The sequence below is a fragment of the Apiospora marii genome, assembly GCF_038362585.1.
Source record: "Apiospora marii strain CBS 49790 chromosome Unknown utg000004l_segment0_segment1, whole genome shotgun sequence".
Taxonomy (NCBI): Eukaryota; Fungi; Ascomycota; class Sordariomycetes; order Amphisphaeriales; family Apiosporaceae; genus Apiospora; species Apiospora marii.
The window spans coordinates 309,029-326,191 of NW_027117376.1; the positions used below are offsets into that span (position 1 = coordinate 309,029).

The 17,163-nt window shown below is 54.7% G+C and overlaps 5 protein-coding genes across 5 annotated transcripts; all 5 read right to left on the reverse strand.

Moving 5' to 3' along the window:
* Positions 1-1,270: 1,270 nt before the first annotated feature.
* On the reverse strand, positions 1,271-2,435 carry PG985_007080 (S-adenosyl-L-methionine-dependent methyltransferase; the record flags this gene model as incomplete). Its single annotated transcript, XM_066826849.1, has 2 exons — positions 1,271-1,440; positions 1,640-2,435. The coding sequence occupies 2 exons, from the start codon at positions 2,433-2,435 to the stop codon at positions 1,271-1,273; spliced, it is 966 nt and encodes a 321-aa protein (XP_066684524.1).
* Positions 2,436-3,242: 807 nt separating this feature from the next.
* Positions 3,243-5,246, reverse strand: PG985_007081 (uncharacterized protein; the record flags this gene model as incomplete). Its single annotated transcript, XM_066826850.1, has 1 exon — positions 3,243-5,246. The coding sequence occupies one exon, from the start codon at positions 5,244-5,246 to the stop codon at positions 3,243-3,245; it is 2,004 nt and encodes a 667-aa protein (XP_066684525.1).
* A 751-nt stretch (positions 5,247-5,997) lies between these two features.
* PG985_007082 (uncharacterized protein) lies at positions 5,998-7,420 on the reverse strand (the record flags this gene model as incomplete). Its single annotated transcript, XM_066826851.1, has 2 exons — positions 5,998-6,789; positions 6,863-7,420. Coding segments are annotated over 2 exons (1,350 nt in total), but the record flags the coding sequence as incomplete, so codon positions are not given.
* Positions 7,421-9,167: 1,747 nt separating this feature from the next.
* On the reverse strand, positions 9,168-10,601 carry PG985_007083 (uncharacterized protein; the record flags this gene model as incomplete). Its single annotated transcript, XM_066826852.1, has 1 exon — positions 9,168-10,601. One exon carries the CDS (start codon positions 10,599-10,601, stop codon positions 9,168-9,170), a length of 1,434 nt encoding a protein of 477 aa, XP_066684527.1.
* Positions 10,602-12,450: 1,849 nt separating this feature from the next.
* Positions 12,451-15,963, reverse strand: PG985_007084 (uncharacterized protein; the record flags this gene model as incomplete). Its single annotated transcript, XM_066826853.1, has 2 exons — positions 12,451-14,146; positions 15,269-15,963. The coding sequence occupies 2 exons, from the start codon at positions 15,961-15,963 to the stop codon at positions 12,451-12,453; spliced, it is 2,391 nt and encodes a 796-aa protein (XP_066684528.1).
* Positions 15,964-17,163: the final 1,200 nt, after the last annotated feature.

Genomic DNA, 17,163 nt, shown 5'->3' on the forward strand with positions numbered 1-17,163 from the left:
CAGCCCTGCCTTGGACTGACAGGACTGCCTTTTTCGCGATCGCCCAGGGGGACTGGTGACCACGGATGCTTCCAGCAAGCCAGCTCGGCGAAAGGTAATCTCGCGATCGGGTTTCATGCCAGCTCAGCTGCCTTAGCTTGGCGTGGATTGGCAGCCAAGGAAAAGAAGCAGTCAAGCGCCAGAGCCAGAAAGGGCGTTGCGGTCGTATGAGATCATACCACGATCTGCCGCCAACGAGGTGACAGTTTCGAAAGGGTGAGCAAAAAACAAGGACAGCTCGACGTGGCGTCCAGTCAGAACAGCCCAAACTCTTGAAACAGGCAATGCGGGCGGGGGATTGGCATGCCCAGGCACCTTTTTAGAATTCGCGGAGATCCCTGGGCTGACAACGCATCAACTACCGGCATGGAGAGACATACATATACATACACACCGGAAATTGAGCAACAAACGACAACGACAAAAAAAGGGGGCTGGCGACAGTTGCCCAGCTTTGGTGATTGACTGGCCATTGACAGTAGACCTGGGGTGTAGCAAGACCACCACAGAACAGATGGAGGGAGAGGCCGAGCCTTCACCGAACGCAACTGCTGTATGGCCCCAACCACGATATCTCCGTATTGATCCGTCATATATTGATCCGTCGCAGCCGGGATTTCAGATGATAGGGCAATAGACTGCATATGCGGTGCTTCATCAAGATTTTGGACATCATGTGCCAAGAAGACTTTTCCTGGTTGCCCGAGAAAGCTGATCTCGTAGATGCGACTGCAAAAAGACAACACGATGCGAAATTCAAATATGTTGTCGTGTGCAGCTCAGTCCGGCCATATCCCGATCGATATCTTGAAGAACATCAATTATCAAGGAGTTAATTGCCAAACTGATTGACATGCGACAACGGCAAAAAGAGAAATTCATGACTCGGCTGGGGCTCGATCCCAGGACCTTCAGTGTGTTAGACTGACGTGATAACCAACTACACCACCAAGCCTTGATTGCTTATTGACAGGAAAAGCCGTTATCATATACTAGATACCGTACATCAGCTCGGAAGCTTGAAAAAGAGAAACAAAATCTCCCAGCAACGCTGAAATGACTATGTGGATGATACTGCTCAATTGCCTCTAGCAAATATTCCGTAATCTCTACTATGCAGTAAGCGGCTATGGTTGGGAGAACGCCATGCCAACCCAACACTAGCGAGCCATGACTGTCTACCACGCAAAACTTCTTCACCCGCCTATCTATGTGTGTATGACAGTTCCAATTACTTTGTGAAAACTCCCAAAATGTGAGGCAGCGTGTGATGCCACTGCTCGTCCTCAGGATGGCCGACATCAATCTTCTCCCACGGTCCAGCCTCGCGCAACCACTGCTCAGTAGGCCGACACAATTGGCAGCCGCCCAGGAAATGGGGCCAGAACAGGTTCACGAAGGCTACAGTCAGCGAAGGAAAGAACGCAACGAATTAGCAAGCTTCTTCTGATAAATGGTGAACCACATAGTAATAAAAGGTAGAAAGATGGTGAGAGGGGGTTGAGGGTTCTTTCTTCTTATCGGCCCCTATGCCAAGGGGATCCGGGCGTGTACAGATCCAAAGAAGAAGCCAAACGGAAAGAAACAAAACAGAACTCACCCTGATACGCCCGCATACCCAAACCCTCGTCCCTCCTCACGTGCTCGTAGACGTACCACCGCCCGCCCTTCTTGAGGTAGCCGTACAGCTCGCGGACGTTGTCGCGCGGCGCGGGGATGCTGCAGAGGCAGAGGACGGAGACGATGCAGTCGACGCTGCCCTTCTCGACGCGGCCGCCCCATTTGGCCGCGTCGCCCAAATCTTCGATACCGACAGGCACGATCTCATAGACGCCCTCGAGCCCGGCCTCCTTGACCTTGCGGCGCAGGCTCACGTGCTGGTCGCGGTTGGGCTCGACGCCGTAGACGTGCGTGACGGGCTCGCGCGCGCTCTTCCTCTTCTTCTGCGTATCGCCTCCTCGCTGGGTAGCGGTTGTTCCTGCGGCTGCTTCTGCCACCTCGGCACCGCTGCTGCCGCCCTCTGCCGCGGCGACCGGCTGCAGATACTTATCCGAGAAGACGTCGACCCAGTTCCCGCTGCCGGCGCCGATCTCAATGACGGTGCCGCCGATGCCCGGGCCGACGGGCTCCTCCACGACGCGGCCACCCGTGGTGCGGCCCTCGAGCAGCGGGATGACGCGCACCCCGGCGTTCAGCCGGAGGTTGGGCGCGAACCAGTCCCAGAAGTTGCTGAACCAGGCGTCCTTCAGCTGGGACGGCGAGAGGAGCACGCCGAACTTGCGGTCCCGGACCAGGCGGACGATCGTGCCGGGGAAAAACGAGGCCGCGAGAAACATGAACTGCCACGGGTTGATGAGACTCAACAGGATCTCATGGAGTTGCGCGAAAATCGCCATTATGGTGATGAAGCTTCGTCTGGCTACTTGAAAAAGGTCTGTTGTTTTCTTTGGTTGCTCTTCTCCCTTTTTTCCCTTCAGGGTCAGTGAATGACTAGACGGGGAATGAACGGGTAACCGACTGGGGAAGCGGGGAAAATCTCACCTTCTAAAAATCAGCCCGGTTTACGAAAAATTCAGGAGAACGTCCAAAAACAATAAACCAACAACAGAGGAACACGAAGATAGGTTTATGAAATCAGGGGTAAGCAGAACAACACCGCACGAAGTTGCGGGTAAATGGATGGGATGGGCAGTTGGAAGAGTTCAACAGCCCTAGGTAAGATGTCCGCTCCCACGCACAAATGGGAGGAGAAGTGGGAATAGGTCTTGCAAAGGGAAGGTGGGAGCAGCTTCTTCTATATACTTGGGGCTCGGGGCAAGGATGAGGTCCCAGGGGCCAGGCGCCGGTCGGCTTATGATTGGATCGGTCAATACGGAGAGGATTGGGTCAGCTATCGAGAACGTCGGACCCCACCGCGCTCTTGATGTTGGAGGCCCCTATCACACCTCACACTAGACAAAAGCAGGCAGCTGGTTTCCTGAGGGGAACTTATTATTATTAATGCCTGGCTCTGAAACTCGATGTAAGCGAGGGGAATCCAAGGCTGCAAATCAAGCAAGATGGTATCAGGTACTCGCAGGTCTGTCAACCCAGCCCGCCCCCAGGACAACGCCTTGCCTCCTGCTTCTCTAGATTGTTATCACACCCCCCATAACGCCCAAATGCAGCAACCACGATAAGCAATCTTTCCTGTCCGACTAGTCCTAGCAGTCGATCCGGATGATAGCCAGTTCCAAGTCGCCAGACACCCCCATCCCTTCCGCGAGGTCCACCGTGTCCTGCATCTCCCGCATCCACAGCCCGCCCTCGAAGATCTTGAGCCTATTCCTCTGGCCCCCCGTCAACTTGTCGACGGCGGCGAGGAACTGGGCCTGGTAGTGTGCCAGGCGCCTCTGCGCCTCGTCGCCGACGCGGGATCTCGTCGAGGTCTGTATGACCGCCCGGACAATTTCCCGCATCACCGTTAGGATGTGCACGCGGTTAGCGAACGACGCGTGCTTGGCCATCTTGCCGTCCAGCTTCTTCAGGATCCGTTCGATCTGGCTGGCGGCCAGGACGGCCAGGGATCTCAGCCGGGTCTCCGTGTAATTGGGCTTGTCGTACTTTCCGGTCCACCCCAGCTCAGCCTCCACCTGGTCGAGCATACATGTGAAGTTGATGGGTTCGTCCTTTAGCATGCTAGGAGGGTCACGATGGTCTTCTGGGGCTCGTGCTGGACTGTACCTAGTCGACTGCGAACTGAATCCAGCCGGCTGCGGACTGGGTCGAACTGGTTGCGGATTCGGCTCAACCAGTCGCGGACTGGGGTTTCTTGGAGCAATTGACGAGGGTTTGGTTTCTTGGACGTTGAGGGAAGCCACAGGAGCCACCGGAGAGTTGGAAGAAAGTTCAGACGATGGTCCCGGTGATCGAGGCTGCTGCAGAGGAGAGGACTTCTCTACTAGAGGCTTGGGATCAGAGTCTTGATGCTGGGTTGGTGAGTTTTGTTGAGCAGCCGCCAGCTCAATAATTTCACGAACGGAGAGTTTCCCATACTCACCGGCGTAGCGAGTCAGCCAGCAGGCGTCTTTATCGCTGCTGGAGTCGTCCTCCTCCGCGCCAGCGTGGTCATCGATTGCGTCTTGGACTTTCTCGGATACCCTTTCCTCCTGTTGGCTGCTTGGTTTTTCATGAGCCCAAGTACCTATGGTCGGAGATTCTGATACAGGGGTAGATTGTGGCAAAGGCTGTGGTGCAATTTGAGGAGCAATCCGAGCTTGTAGGGTGGTCTGCGAGTGAGACATGGTATGAAGCTGAGGTGAAGGCTGCCGTGAATGCTGATGCGAAGGCTGATGTGTGGCTTGAGAGTAAGATGTGGTCGGAGGTGCAGACGGAGGAGGCATGTTACAAGGTAGGTTGTGCGGTCTCTGAAGCCCAGGAGGTTGCAGATAGAAAAGACCATTAGGCTGCATGTTCGACGGTCGGATATGACTTACTGACGCTGCTTGGGCCTGGGGTTGGAGCTTGGGACCAAGTGTCTTCTGCAAGCCGAGTCTCTTGATTTCCGCCGCTGTCTCATGGTCACGCATGGCGGCCCTGATCATAATCTCAACGAAGGCACGTGGAGTGACTTCGTGCGGATCGTGCTGCCTCAAGACTCCAAGGTAAAATTGAGTCTCTCGCGCGGTCTTCGAGGCGTCTGGTATGAGTGGCTCCGGAGTTCGCGATTGCCTTAGTCGTTGGCGCCAACACTGACGGCGGTAGTTGTGCTCCTGCCGTTGCTGTTGCCGAGCATTATTTGGGACTGGCGCCCCGAACCCGACCGAACTCTCCGGCAGACCTATTGAATGTGGCCGAAATACAGCATGAGTGAATACTTCCGGGGCTACAGGGCGTGGTCGGAACTCTGACGGTCTTGGGAGCGGAGCAGTCGTGCCAGGGTGGTTCATCGGCTGTGTTGTATTCCATTCGGGACCTAGTCGGTGCTGACCCAGATCCTTGCTGGGGTTGCCTGCCACCGCTGCAGAAGCAGATGCAGCAGTCGCAGGTGCAAAACCTTGTCGAGGCACAAGGCTCTGTGCAAGAGCAGTTGAAGCCATGCCCAGCGAGCCTTGCGGGACGAGGTCATCTTCGTCCAGTGGCTCACACTTGATCTCCGGGCTCGGCGGCGCTGAGGGAATGCGTACATCGCTATCAACGAACAGGGAAGATCGGTTTGCGGTCTCCATACTGGCCAAGAAACGTTGATATTGCCAAACCTCTTGTAACTCTCCAAAGCTCTCCAAGAGAATGTTTTGAGTCCAAGAAATAGTGTAGTGTTGGTATATTGAGCTATGAGTAAAGTACCTCCTTGAGCGACGCCTCTGCATTGTTAGATATACCAGAAGTTAGTTAATGGTATTCGACAGCTACCGGAGAATGCAGTCAGGTAGCATCATCCTTTGGATATAGCTCCACTTATGGAGGCATTCTCCGGTTGACTCATGGCATGGGCAATTCTATCCAAAGTAAAGTTTGGATCTGAAGCGGAAACTGCAGGTGTTGTTTAATTTGGCAAAGTTGAGAAGCCTATATCAAACGAACATGACAATAGTTGCCTTCACAATCCTAGGAAGAGAGACAAGCATGCACAAGGTAACAAACGAAAACAATCTTCATTCAATGGTATACTGCCCTAATCCGTAACGCCAACTACCAGTGGGCCCAGGTTTCGCCAAACCGTTACTGCCCTGTGCTGCCGCTGTGTGGGCTCTGAAGACACACTGCGATGATGGGATAGTGAAAAAAAAAAAAAGATTATATGCCAATTGCCCATTAAGGGTATTTCACTCGCTGCCAACTCTTATTCTCGTGGGTCAAGCCCACCCTCCAGGAAGCCAAGTCGCGAATATACTGGCTACCTCCCTCTCGAAGCCGGCCTAATAGTATCTTTTGGCATGGCCCGCTCCCCTTTTCCTCGTCTGATAAGACGCTCATGACTTAATCCGACTTCCAATGGCTAACCACGCCACCATCGTCATCATCATGTCCTAGGTAGAGTTCGATTGCGTATAATGCCATGGTGGTAGATATATTCACCCATCGCCATACGTTGCCCCCGGCATCGCCGTCTTTGAGGGTCCACCCTTCGTCCCCGTTGGTGGAAAAGTGCTGAAGCAACAGACTGGTGTATACGGCAATGAGGATCGATGGTGAGAACCAGGACAGGAAGCCCAACAGCCGGTTTGCCCCGTCCGAGTCGTCCAGAGACGGCTCATCCATAAGCGCTCTCGCGCCCGACTCCCTAACCGCGGGAATGATGCGGGTCGCGCAGTAGAAAACGATGATCCGGTAAGTGAGAGAAATCATCACGGAAGGCGCAATCGTCTGGAAGGCGGCGTGCAGGAAGCTGAGGGACGAAAAGACCGCTGAGGGTAGGGAGCCCAGCATGTGCATAATAGTCGAATAACTCGCCATGATGATGGGCGGCAATGGTGGGAAATCGGCCTGGCTTGACGCTTGTTCCGCAGCCGCAGCCGCAGCCTCCGCAGACTGCACATAGTCTGTAAAGATCTGGTACACGCAGAGCACAACATAGGCGAAGAGGAGCGAAGATTCGACCGGGTTTCCTCGTCCCGTCCCGATACCTATAGCGCACAAGAAGAAGGCCGTTGTCACCGTCACTCCGATCATGATGGCATCGACGTTGTTAACTTGGGGGAACAATGCCACGCGCCACAGGAAGTAGACGGAGCTGGCAATGACAGAGGCCGAGAAGATCAAGAGGATAAGCTGTCCATATATAGTTAGCACCGGGTATCCTTACGAGCGACAGCGCGCAGTTTAGAGTGAACAGATTACGTACGACCCAAGTATCACTCCTGCCCCGGTTGACGATCCACCTGGTGATTTGCCCGGCGGCCTGGATGACCAACAGGGTGCAGAAGCCTTCCAGCATCTGGAAGACCGGGCTCGAGTACCGCAGGGTCGAGTCCCAGGCCCCGATGGCCAAGTCCTCCACGACACCGCCATCGCCGAAGAAGTACTCTCCCCAGGTGCTGTGCTGTTTCCTCCCGCCGAGGGCCCAGACGGTCCTCGTGACCCAGTCGGTGTTGTTTGCGTCAACGGCGAAGCGGTGCAGGGACCAGATGAGCAGGCCGGGGATGACGATCCACTGGGAGGACTGGATGACCATGGAGATGGTCCATCGGAAGCGCGACTTGTCGGGGGTGATGAGCTTCAGGGCGCTGTAGAGGACGTAGAAGAGGAAGAGGGACAGGCTGTAGACCAGCCCGCTATCGCGACCGCCGACATCGAAGGAGATGGGTATGGACAGGACGATAGTCAGCAGGAAGACGAAGCTGAAGACGATACGGAGAAACCACCACATCGGCGCGTTGGTGGTGGCTGCTGCCGCCCCGAGCTAGCGAGGCGTCTGGCCAGGGCTGTCGAGGTATTCTTTTTTTTTTGTATGTGGAGTCGGACAGCTGACGATGGTTTTTGGGGGGGTTTCCTGCCGGCCAAGTGGTTGTGGGTGGGTTCGTTTTTTTTTTGGTCGGTCGGTCGGCGGGATGGGGGAGTCTGACTCGCCGGATGTCGTCGAAGGTTGCAAGATGGTGGTTCGGCGATTACAGGAAACAGCGTGTTGCTGAATCTGTAGTGGGTGGTGGTAAAGGTTTCTGTCTGGTCGAAGCCGCCGAGGACAGTAGAGATTGGTAGGGTGGTATCTGGCCTCGTCTGGTGGCCGCCCTCAATACGCCAGATGTCCAGGCACAAGCGCGCGTGCTTTTTTTATGGGCAGGAGGGGTTGGGTGGGAAATGGATAATTCTTCTTCTCTGGCTTCTACTTTCCAAACATCCCTTAGTGGTGAAATTTAATTAATTCGTAATAGAGCAGAGTGCTGGACTAAATCGAAACGTAGGCTGGATTGAAGAAAAGAAAAGACCTCGGGCGTTGACCAGGAGCTGTCTTCAATCTCTCGACTCTTGCTTTGCTTGCTTGCTCGCTCGCTCGCTCTCCCTGCTGCTGCTGCTTTTGGTGGGAAGCTGCCTGCTGCATCCACTTGTCCCCAAATCTTGGTGGTGTTGAAAGCAGGCGTATGAAGTATGTATGTACCTTGTGATGCATGTACTGTACTGTGTATTCCAGTCTTGATCAATGTGCTATCGTTATCTCCACGTGGGACAGTAAGGAATAAGGACGAGAACGGCTGCAGGGTCAATCACGCAAAGAAAATGAAGTTCGTTTGTTCTTCTGAGCAGATCTGTCGTTGGATGCTGCAGGGGAAAATCTAACCGTGATGGTGAATTCTTAGGGTACATGATGCATGCATATCAACCAGTCTGATTTGCTCCAGCCATTCAACGTGCTTTGCTGTCGCGTGCACGCACTGCACTTCCCATTTGAACTATCATTACTAGGTACTAATATAATATGTATGTACAAGTTCACTACTGTAATAATAAAACCCCTCCAGTCCCAACTCGAGTTAGGCTTGGTTCCTCTCGGCCATCCCTGCTCGCGTGGTGCCGTCACACCTCTTTCCACCCACCTCAATTAAGAGAGAGTCCCATCCGCACATGTCAAAAATCAAGGAAATCTAGCCTGGCCGACAACAAACAACAACCACCTTGCGGTCATGGCCGCCGACTCGTAATGACGGAACAATCGAAACGCCGGGTCAGAGAGCCCGTCTGCTTACGGATTAGCGGCCACAGTCCCGCCCATTCTACGGGATGGGCCGTTGATGCTCTGCGTCGGCCCATCTGCACTACGTCGTGTGCTTTTGTAGATCAGCTGTCGTGGCCTACCAGGAAGAGCGCCTGTCTCTCAATGTTCGGTCGGGGACCAGATCACCGTCAGCTCTGCTCGCGTGTAGATCCGCTCACACCTCCTGGAGATCTACAATCCAACGAGTAAGACCCCGAAAACGAGGGTTGACGTCATCTGGGGCAAATCGGCCCTAGGAAGGCAACTGGATGTCGACGCCATCGCTGACTGGCGGTGATGGGTAGGATGCAGGTAGTAACTTGAAGTGCTTCCGAAACGCATGGAAGCACTCTGGGCACCAAGCTGAGCATCTTGCTCTCCTATGTGACAAATGCAACGAGACTGACGATGCGATCTGGGTAGGTAATTCTTAATATTCTTGGGTGGGCCGTCTTCGGCCTCAACGGGTAGGTAACTTGAGCTTCCCAAATGGAGGCGGGACGACTTCGATGGGCTCCGCCGTGTTAGCCCGTTCCTTGAGAACCCGACCCTTCTTGCCGCTGTCGCTGTCGCTGTTGTTGGCATGCCCCTCCTTATAGTCGTAGTCCTCCTGGTCTCGGTACACCTTCAGGTAGACGCGTGCCTCCATGATGCTTTGTCCCTCCCCATGGCTGTATCTCTCCTTGGCCAGAGCCAGCCGCACGGCGTCGGCAACATTCCTGGCATGGTGTGTCGGCTGGTGGCCGGGCTTCGTGCCGGCCTGGTATACTCCTGTCTCCACGAGGATACTCTTCCAGGCGGCCCCCATGCGTGACTTGTACTTGTTCGCGCCAACGATATCGCTGTCGGGGTTGTCGCCGATCATATATACCGTCCTGATCGCGGTAGGGCCTCCGCTGCTGCCGTCCTCTATGGCCTGGGTCCTGCACATCTTGTCGTGGAATGCCTTCAGTGTCCTCTCGCCATACATAAAGGTGGCTTCGCTGGGCTTTCCAATGGTCGTGTACTCGAGCTTGGCCCCCTTGGTCGAGTAGCGCCAGAGGCCCTCGAGGCACTCGCGGATGGCGCCCTGGGCGAACCGCGGCTGGTGATACTCCGTCACCCACTCGAAGTCCGGGTTGGAGAAGTACAGCTTGGGCTGATTGTCCTGGAGATAGCCGTTGTTGGGCAGCGTTACGTCTCCGGCCTTGGCCGACTTCTTGCCAAAGATGCCGCCGCTCGACAGGAGTAGGTCGTGCATGACTTGCAGGTCAATGCACCAGTCGCGCGACGACGACCACACCAGGATGGCCGCGATTTCCTTGGTTCGGAGGTCGGGCGTTCGCCGGCCGTGGGCGCTGTGGTGAGGTGCGGTCACTTCAGGAAATGGATGGAGACTTTTCCACTCGACAAACAGATCCGAAGAGGTAACCACGTCGTTGAAACCGTACGCTTCGGCGACGTGCCTGATCTGGTCGCCCTCGCCACCGACTACGAGGATCCTCCTATTTCGGTACAGGGGCACCAAATCGTGAAATGGGCTGTGCGACTGGACGAATTGGTCTGGGTCGATGTCGACCTCGAGACGAGAGCTGACCTTGGCGGCATGGTCTTTTTCAGTCAAACCCCCACCGTTAGTCAGAAATATGTATGGAATCTTCAACCTCTGGAGCAGGCGCAGGGTCTCGGCAGCCTCCGGGAGGGGGTCTTTGCCCTTGACCAAGACTCCATCAATGTCGAACGCGAAGGCAATGGTGGATTTCTGGGCGGGCTCCCGAGGCATCTCGGGGAAATACTGCTTGATGATAGTCGCAATGTGCGGTATCACTCTACCAGTTGCTTGCATCTTGCGGCTCATGTTTTCGGGGACCGCCAGGGTCGTGTAAGTCTTGGATGAGGAGGATGAGGACGCCATGTTTGGCTCTTGGGTGCCGAGTACTCGTCGCAACTTAGAACCAGAGACGTCTTTCCAGAGGGCCGGCAGTTGGGATGTTTGGCCTTTATTGCTCTCTGGCGCAAAAGGAGTGACGACCCCCCAGGTAGGGATCTATTTTATTCTTGTTGATTGTCGATGGAAGCGGTAAGGGCCAGGGTGCCTGTGAGAGGTAAAGCTTCTGGTCTGTGGCCGGGGTATGCTGTCTTGACAGAAACAGCAGGCGAGGGCGATTGTTTGCTGCGTAAGGACTCGATTGCATGAAGATGCTGATGTCTGTCTATTCAATGAAAGCAAAAGACGCAACGAGAAGCCCGAATACGTACATCATTGACTCATGAGCTAGGTCGGGAAACAAATGTTCTGTCGGTCACAGGGAACCGCAACTGAAGGCAATGAACAGATGATCCGGATAGTCTACGTAGTTTGCTTATACTTGCTTTGCCCCCGTAGGGCGATTTCACTTCAACTTTGTCCGCCGAGTCAGTCGCCAACAAGTTCGATTCAAGCCTAGAACGTCAGATGATGCAGTAGTTGTCTACCCCAAGAGTTGGTCTCAATGACAGGTTCCAGTCTGGGGGCTCGGCTTTGCCTCAGAAGTGTTGTATATTCTCCTCGTTTGTGCCCCTTTGGACTCTAACCCCTTTGCCCCCCGGTGCCTATCATGTACTAGCAAATGCTTAGATTCACGGATCGCTCCAACAAAGTCAGACAGCCCGATTTCAGTCGAGCGAACCTGACGTGGCTGTCAAGCATCTCGACCTACACTAATCTTGGCGGTTCCGTTCAAACAGTCACATTTCAGGAGATGCATGCTCTCGTCCATTTCATGCGCATGTCACTTTCATCAGATGTGGGCTACTTCTGCAAAAATGGGGAAGGTCAAGGCATCGATTTGAGATGATAGCAGATAAAAAACTATCTACGTAGGTTCCCATCTAAGTCCGACGCGCAAATTGTAAAGAAAAGGGAAAAAAAAACAAGATCGGAGAATGTCATCGCAGATGAATCATGATGCTTTTTGGGGGGTTTCTCCAGAAACCACGAGACTGGATAATCCTCCTCCCTCGACCATGACGGTCAGTTCTGAGGTCCTGCCGCGGCCCCAAGCCTCTCCTTCCCTGACCGACCGAGAAGATCAGTCATCCTCCAGGGACAAGTGAGGTTCTGAGGGCGATGAAAGGGAAAAGATTGACGCCGTCCAGTAACCGGGTATGCATCGCCGTGCAAACGCCCACCCCCTTCCCATCCGTGTCCGATTTTTCCGAAGAAACTCCATCCATCCGTCCGGGGAATAAGAAAAATACAGAAGGGGTATTGAGGGGGATCCCCATTTCCATCGCCATCGCCGACCGAAAAGAGGTGGTATCGGGCCATGAGTATGTGCGCAGTCGACAGGCGGTTGCCCCTCCTGTCGACCAGCTACCACCAGCCGCCGTCATGCAACTCCGTAGAAATGCAGAGAAAGAAAATGAAAGTGAAAGAAATGTAGAAATCAAACGCTGAAGGGAGTATCTCTAAGTCGTAGAAATCCCGTTGACTGATCGTGTCAACCCGCAATAAGCGGGATAGAGGTAGGTGCATCGCCGAGTGCCCTCGGTCCTGATGTCTCTACCGTTTCTGTTGTTGGTGGTGTTGCACATATTAACCGAGGAAGGGTATGTGCCCCCGATGTAGTCTAGTTCATTGTTCGTGAGAGACAAGTAGGAGAAAAGAGAGAAGAAAAAGACACGCACGTGTCTCCACCGAGAGACAATCGTGGGGGTCAATATATCGATACAGTGAAGTGTAAAGAGCGAGAAAAGAAAGGCCCACGATAAGCCGAGAGGCATTAGCGACGGGTATTGTACATCGACATCGACTGCATGCGGTTGTGACCGAGCTGGCTGTTGTCAAAGGAAGTGTTGCGCATCCCAGAATTATGCATGTCGGCGGGTGAGCTACGAGGCACGAGTTGGGGGACAGCTGAAGTGCTCTGATGGCGCGAGTGTCGCACAGGACCATAGGCTGAAGTGGGGGCCTGAGCAGGAGACGCCCAGAGCTGCTGGGTCTGGGTCTGGGTCTGGTACTGGCGGTTCATCGGCATATCGTCGTAATAGCCGGGCGGGCCGGTGGTTGAGCCAAATCCAGTGTCGTTCCGCAGGTACGTGTTGTCGTAGGCAGTAGGGTCGGGATAGTTCTGGGGCATGGTGGGGTATGAGACGGTAGACGGCGAGCGGAACGTGAAGTTGGCATTGTTGTGCTGGAATGTACCCATCTCAGATTGCGACCGTTGGTGGAGGGGTCTCGACGGCTCCATCTGGTTAGTCATGGCCTGCATGGGCTGACGGACGGCGGACGGGGTGGGCAGAGGTCCGCCAAGACTGTAATGGGCGTTCCTGCCATCCTCCTCCTCGTAGAAGTTGTCTTCAGTCTGGGTCTCACGGATGTTGGCAAAGGCAGGCCGGTGAGGCAGTCCGTGGATACGGCCCATCGTGGGGACGGCTCTCTCGGGCACCTGGGCCAGACCAATCGAGGGACGGCGGTCGGCGTAGGAACCACCAAAGTCTGCCACTCTCTGGCGCTTGTCGATGGGAGAAGTGTGGAGGGCATCGTAGTAGTTCTGCTGGCTGCTACGTCGCGTCATGGGAGGGGGCAGGGGCACACCGACCGACTGGGATCGCTTGTGGGAGCTGGCGCTGCTGGTCTTCCGCTTCACAACTGCTTTGCTCTTACCATCCTCGGGCATGTCGGTACTGATGTTGGGCAAGATCTCGATGTCAGGAATCTGGGTCAGACGGTTTTGGTCCATCTCGCTCTTCAAGTGAGCGACAATCTCCTCAATTTGCTCCGTTGAATAGCCGGCGCCGCATTTGCCGAGCAGCCAAGCGGGGACCGCAGTTCCGTTGAGGACTGCGCGGTCAATGGCATCCTCGTCGTCTTCGCTCTCATCACGGTAGGGCCGCTTCTTACCCGAGGTGCCCCTGTCGTCAAGACGCTTCTGCTCGCGCTTTCGTACAGACAGAGACCAGTCCTGAACGACACCGGATTGGCCGGCTCTCTTGTTGTCGTCGCTCCAGGCCTGGACTCGCTGGACCTGCTTCTGAACAAGTTCGCACTGAATCTTGGCCCACTCCTGGGCATTGCGGTAACGGCTGCGCTGGTAGTGCTTGCGGCAATAATGAACCCACACATGCTGCGGGATCATACGAGTACACAACTTGTTGCGACCAAAGATGTGCGAGATGGCCTTGCGAGGCTGGGAGCCGGTATCGCAGTTGTCCATGTACATACACTTAATATCTGAACTGATGGAAGCAACCGTGTTGTCGACTGGGGAAGCGGAGAGAGCATCCATGGCGTAGCTAGAGCGAATGTCACCTTGGTGCGAGGGAGGCGGTGTCGGCTGAAATGTCTGAGGCAAGGAAGGGAATATCTGATCTATCGCGCCGATCGCTGCGAAGTCTGGAGCAGAGAGTGCTCGCTTGTGGACTTTGGACAGGTCTGGTGGTACAAGATAGGATAAGTCTGCTCTGAATTCTCTGGGGCTGAAATAGTGGTCAGTAAACGATGCCTCGAGTCAGATTAGTGATGAATGACTGCAAGTGTAGTTGATGTGTAAATACACTCGACGATTCAAGGGACTGGTGAGGTAGGGGGTCGCCGTTTGAATGGTACAGTAGGGAGGTCGGCGAAGGAAGGTACGAGTAAGAAGATCGGTGTCAAAGAGGGAAGGCACAGAATCACCATCTCGGCGTTAAAAGGGCAGGCACGAAAAAATGACCTCGGTGAAGAAAGGAAGATACGGGCAAGTCAACTCGCCGATAGAAGGGGCAGGTGCACCAACAAGAAACTTCAGGTCCCTAGCCAATCACAAGGAAGGTACGCCGATGCCATCGTGAGGCTGGTCGCCGACAAAAAAGGGGGAGTTACAGGGTAGGTAGGCCACCGCAGACTCAGAAGAAATCCGAGTCTTCAGCGGCGAGGATAGGGGGAACGCGCAGGACAAGCCGACCCGGGCTGCCTCGTCGGCAAGACGGGGGTGAAAGGCATGGGAGAAACACTTGCAACTGGAAAGGGGAATCAACTTGCCAACTAGCTGTCGCGTCGCAGCTGTGATGAGGGCCCTGTGTCGCAATTGCCATACACCAGTCGTCCTTATCATGAAGCCAGAATGACAGTCGAATGGCTGATGTGCCAACTTTGGCTACGGACGAAATGAACAATTCTTGTTATTGGGAGTGAAAAGAGACTGGGACTGCCAGAGTATCCGATATTCACCAGGTGCAAAAAGAGAATCTGGAGTTGAGAACAGTGAAGGATTGGATGTTGTGCAGATGGACGAAGGAGCAATCGCCGCTTGCATGGGGGAAAAGACTGTTGGATAGTGGGAAAAGGGTAAGCTGTATTCAATGTAACCAGAATATGGTCACAATTGCTTCAAGTGAATACATCGGCGATTGAAGGTGAATACATCCGCAGCTGGAGGTGAATTTGGGTGACCGTAGATGATGAATGTGCAGTTCAAGGCAGGCAGGCACGTGGAGGACTACCCCCCATTGCTCATCCACATTTGGCAACCATTCGAAGTCCTCATGACCGCAAATAAAAAAGGTACCAGTTCAAAGGAGGGGCAAAATTGATTTTGGCGTAGTTTTTGTTCAACTTACTTTGTCATATCTTGTGGGCTCATCCGATCTACCCCCTGGATGCCCTGCATACCCCGCGACATCAGCATCGCGTCCGAAGGCGAACCGGGCCTCCTGCCCCCTTGCTGCGGCATCGAGGTCGGATCCTCCGAGCCCACGCCGGGCGAGAAGCCGCCGTCTCGGGTCGACGCCCTCCTCGCGTTGTCCATGACCGACATGCGGCTCACGGCCGAGTCCAGGTTGTCGCAACTCGTGTCGAGCGTGACCATGTCGGTGATTCCGGCACCGATCTGGAACCCGCTCACGGTGGACATGGACGAGAATCTCGAGTGCGAAGCCGAGTTCGCAGACGAGGTGTACGACGACAGGCTGCTGTGGCTGTCCGAGAATTTGTGCCGCAGGGACTCAGGACTGGCTGTGTCCACGGGCGACTCGCCCTGTATCACCGTCGTCTGCACGTTCGGCTGTGTCGATTTGATGTCCAGTGTCAGCCCCAACGAGTATCCGCCGGCGTCCCATGGCGTCCTGCTGCGGTTAGAGGCCCTCGACTCGCATGTGCGCCTCGGGGGTGTCTTCTCTGGCGAGGGGGTCGGGACTATCGAGGAGCATGCCGTCGACCCGTCTATCACCGACTGTGTGGGCGTAGGGCCGGAAGAGCCCTCCTGTTCTGCTCGTCTCGCCGCTCCCGACGTGTTCAACATGGCTGTAACGTCCATTATGGGACTGGAGGACGGTGCGAGCTTCGCAGATGTCGTTAGATGCGGAGCAACCAGTGCTTTCGAATCCGGCCAGTGTCCAACTGAGATGTGTTGTTGATAGTTTCGTCCAGAAACAATCCAATCCCGGCGAGATGTTCCACCGAAACTCGCGGTTCCTCCAAAAGTCCTGTAAGCCGAAGTGTCCAAAAGCACTATCCGACTCAACCGTCTCCTCAGAAAATCGAATTACGCTCAGTCCAGCAGCGAAGATGGTCGTTTGATGTCGTTTCCACGCAAAAAGTGTCGTCAGCACGTATTGTATAAGCTCCTGAATGTCGTGCTATACTGTCAGTCGTCGTCGTTGTCGTCGTTGTCGTAAATGGAACCTGATCCGGCGTTCTTCCTCTCTAAGGTCGACAAGCCTTGGTGCAGTCGTCTAGTATGGTTGCTGGAGCACGCCGACTACCAGAGGGACGATGTGTTGGTGAGACGAATCCAAGGGGGGGAGCAGTTGGTGCAAGAGGTAGGAAAAAAGAGGGACCCTGAGCGAGCTATAGGTGTGGGATTCGTCCGTCTTTTGATACTCGGACGGGGGGTTCTCCTGTGGGATAAGATTATCAGAAGAGTGGTGGGATCGACGTGAACTGTCCGCACTGACATGGGCAAACGGATCGAAACAGCCGAAACAACTGCATGGGGCAGAGCAGCTATGTGGATGCGAGAGCCTAGATACCACAACCAGGTAGCCAGCCCGTGCTGATGAATCGGATCAACGGAGAACCGAGGGGAGGAAACAAATAGCAGAGATGGCCTGCCTCCTTATTGCTGTTTGACGGGATATACTTGAGACGTACGTCTTATACAAGAGTGGCCGTGTCGTTTCCTTGTGCAAATCCAAAGAATGGAGAGAGAGAAAGTGAGGATGAGATGAGGGTTTCTCTTTTGCACTGATCCCGTTCGACTCCTGGCTGGCCGACTCAAGTAATATCTGAAACAAGACAGGTGAAGACGGGAGGTACAAGTACGGTAGGGGAAGAGCGAGACCGAGAGTGAGAGTGATTCGGGGGTGGGCTCCCAGGGCACACTAGTGGACGATGATAGTCAGATGCGGCCACCGTCAACAGGGCCACACACGGCAACGATATTGGCAAGAAATGAAGGGGTCCGTTGCAGGTTGGACCAAGGATAGGGCGAGTAGGACAGGCACGAAGATGGCCA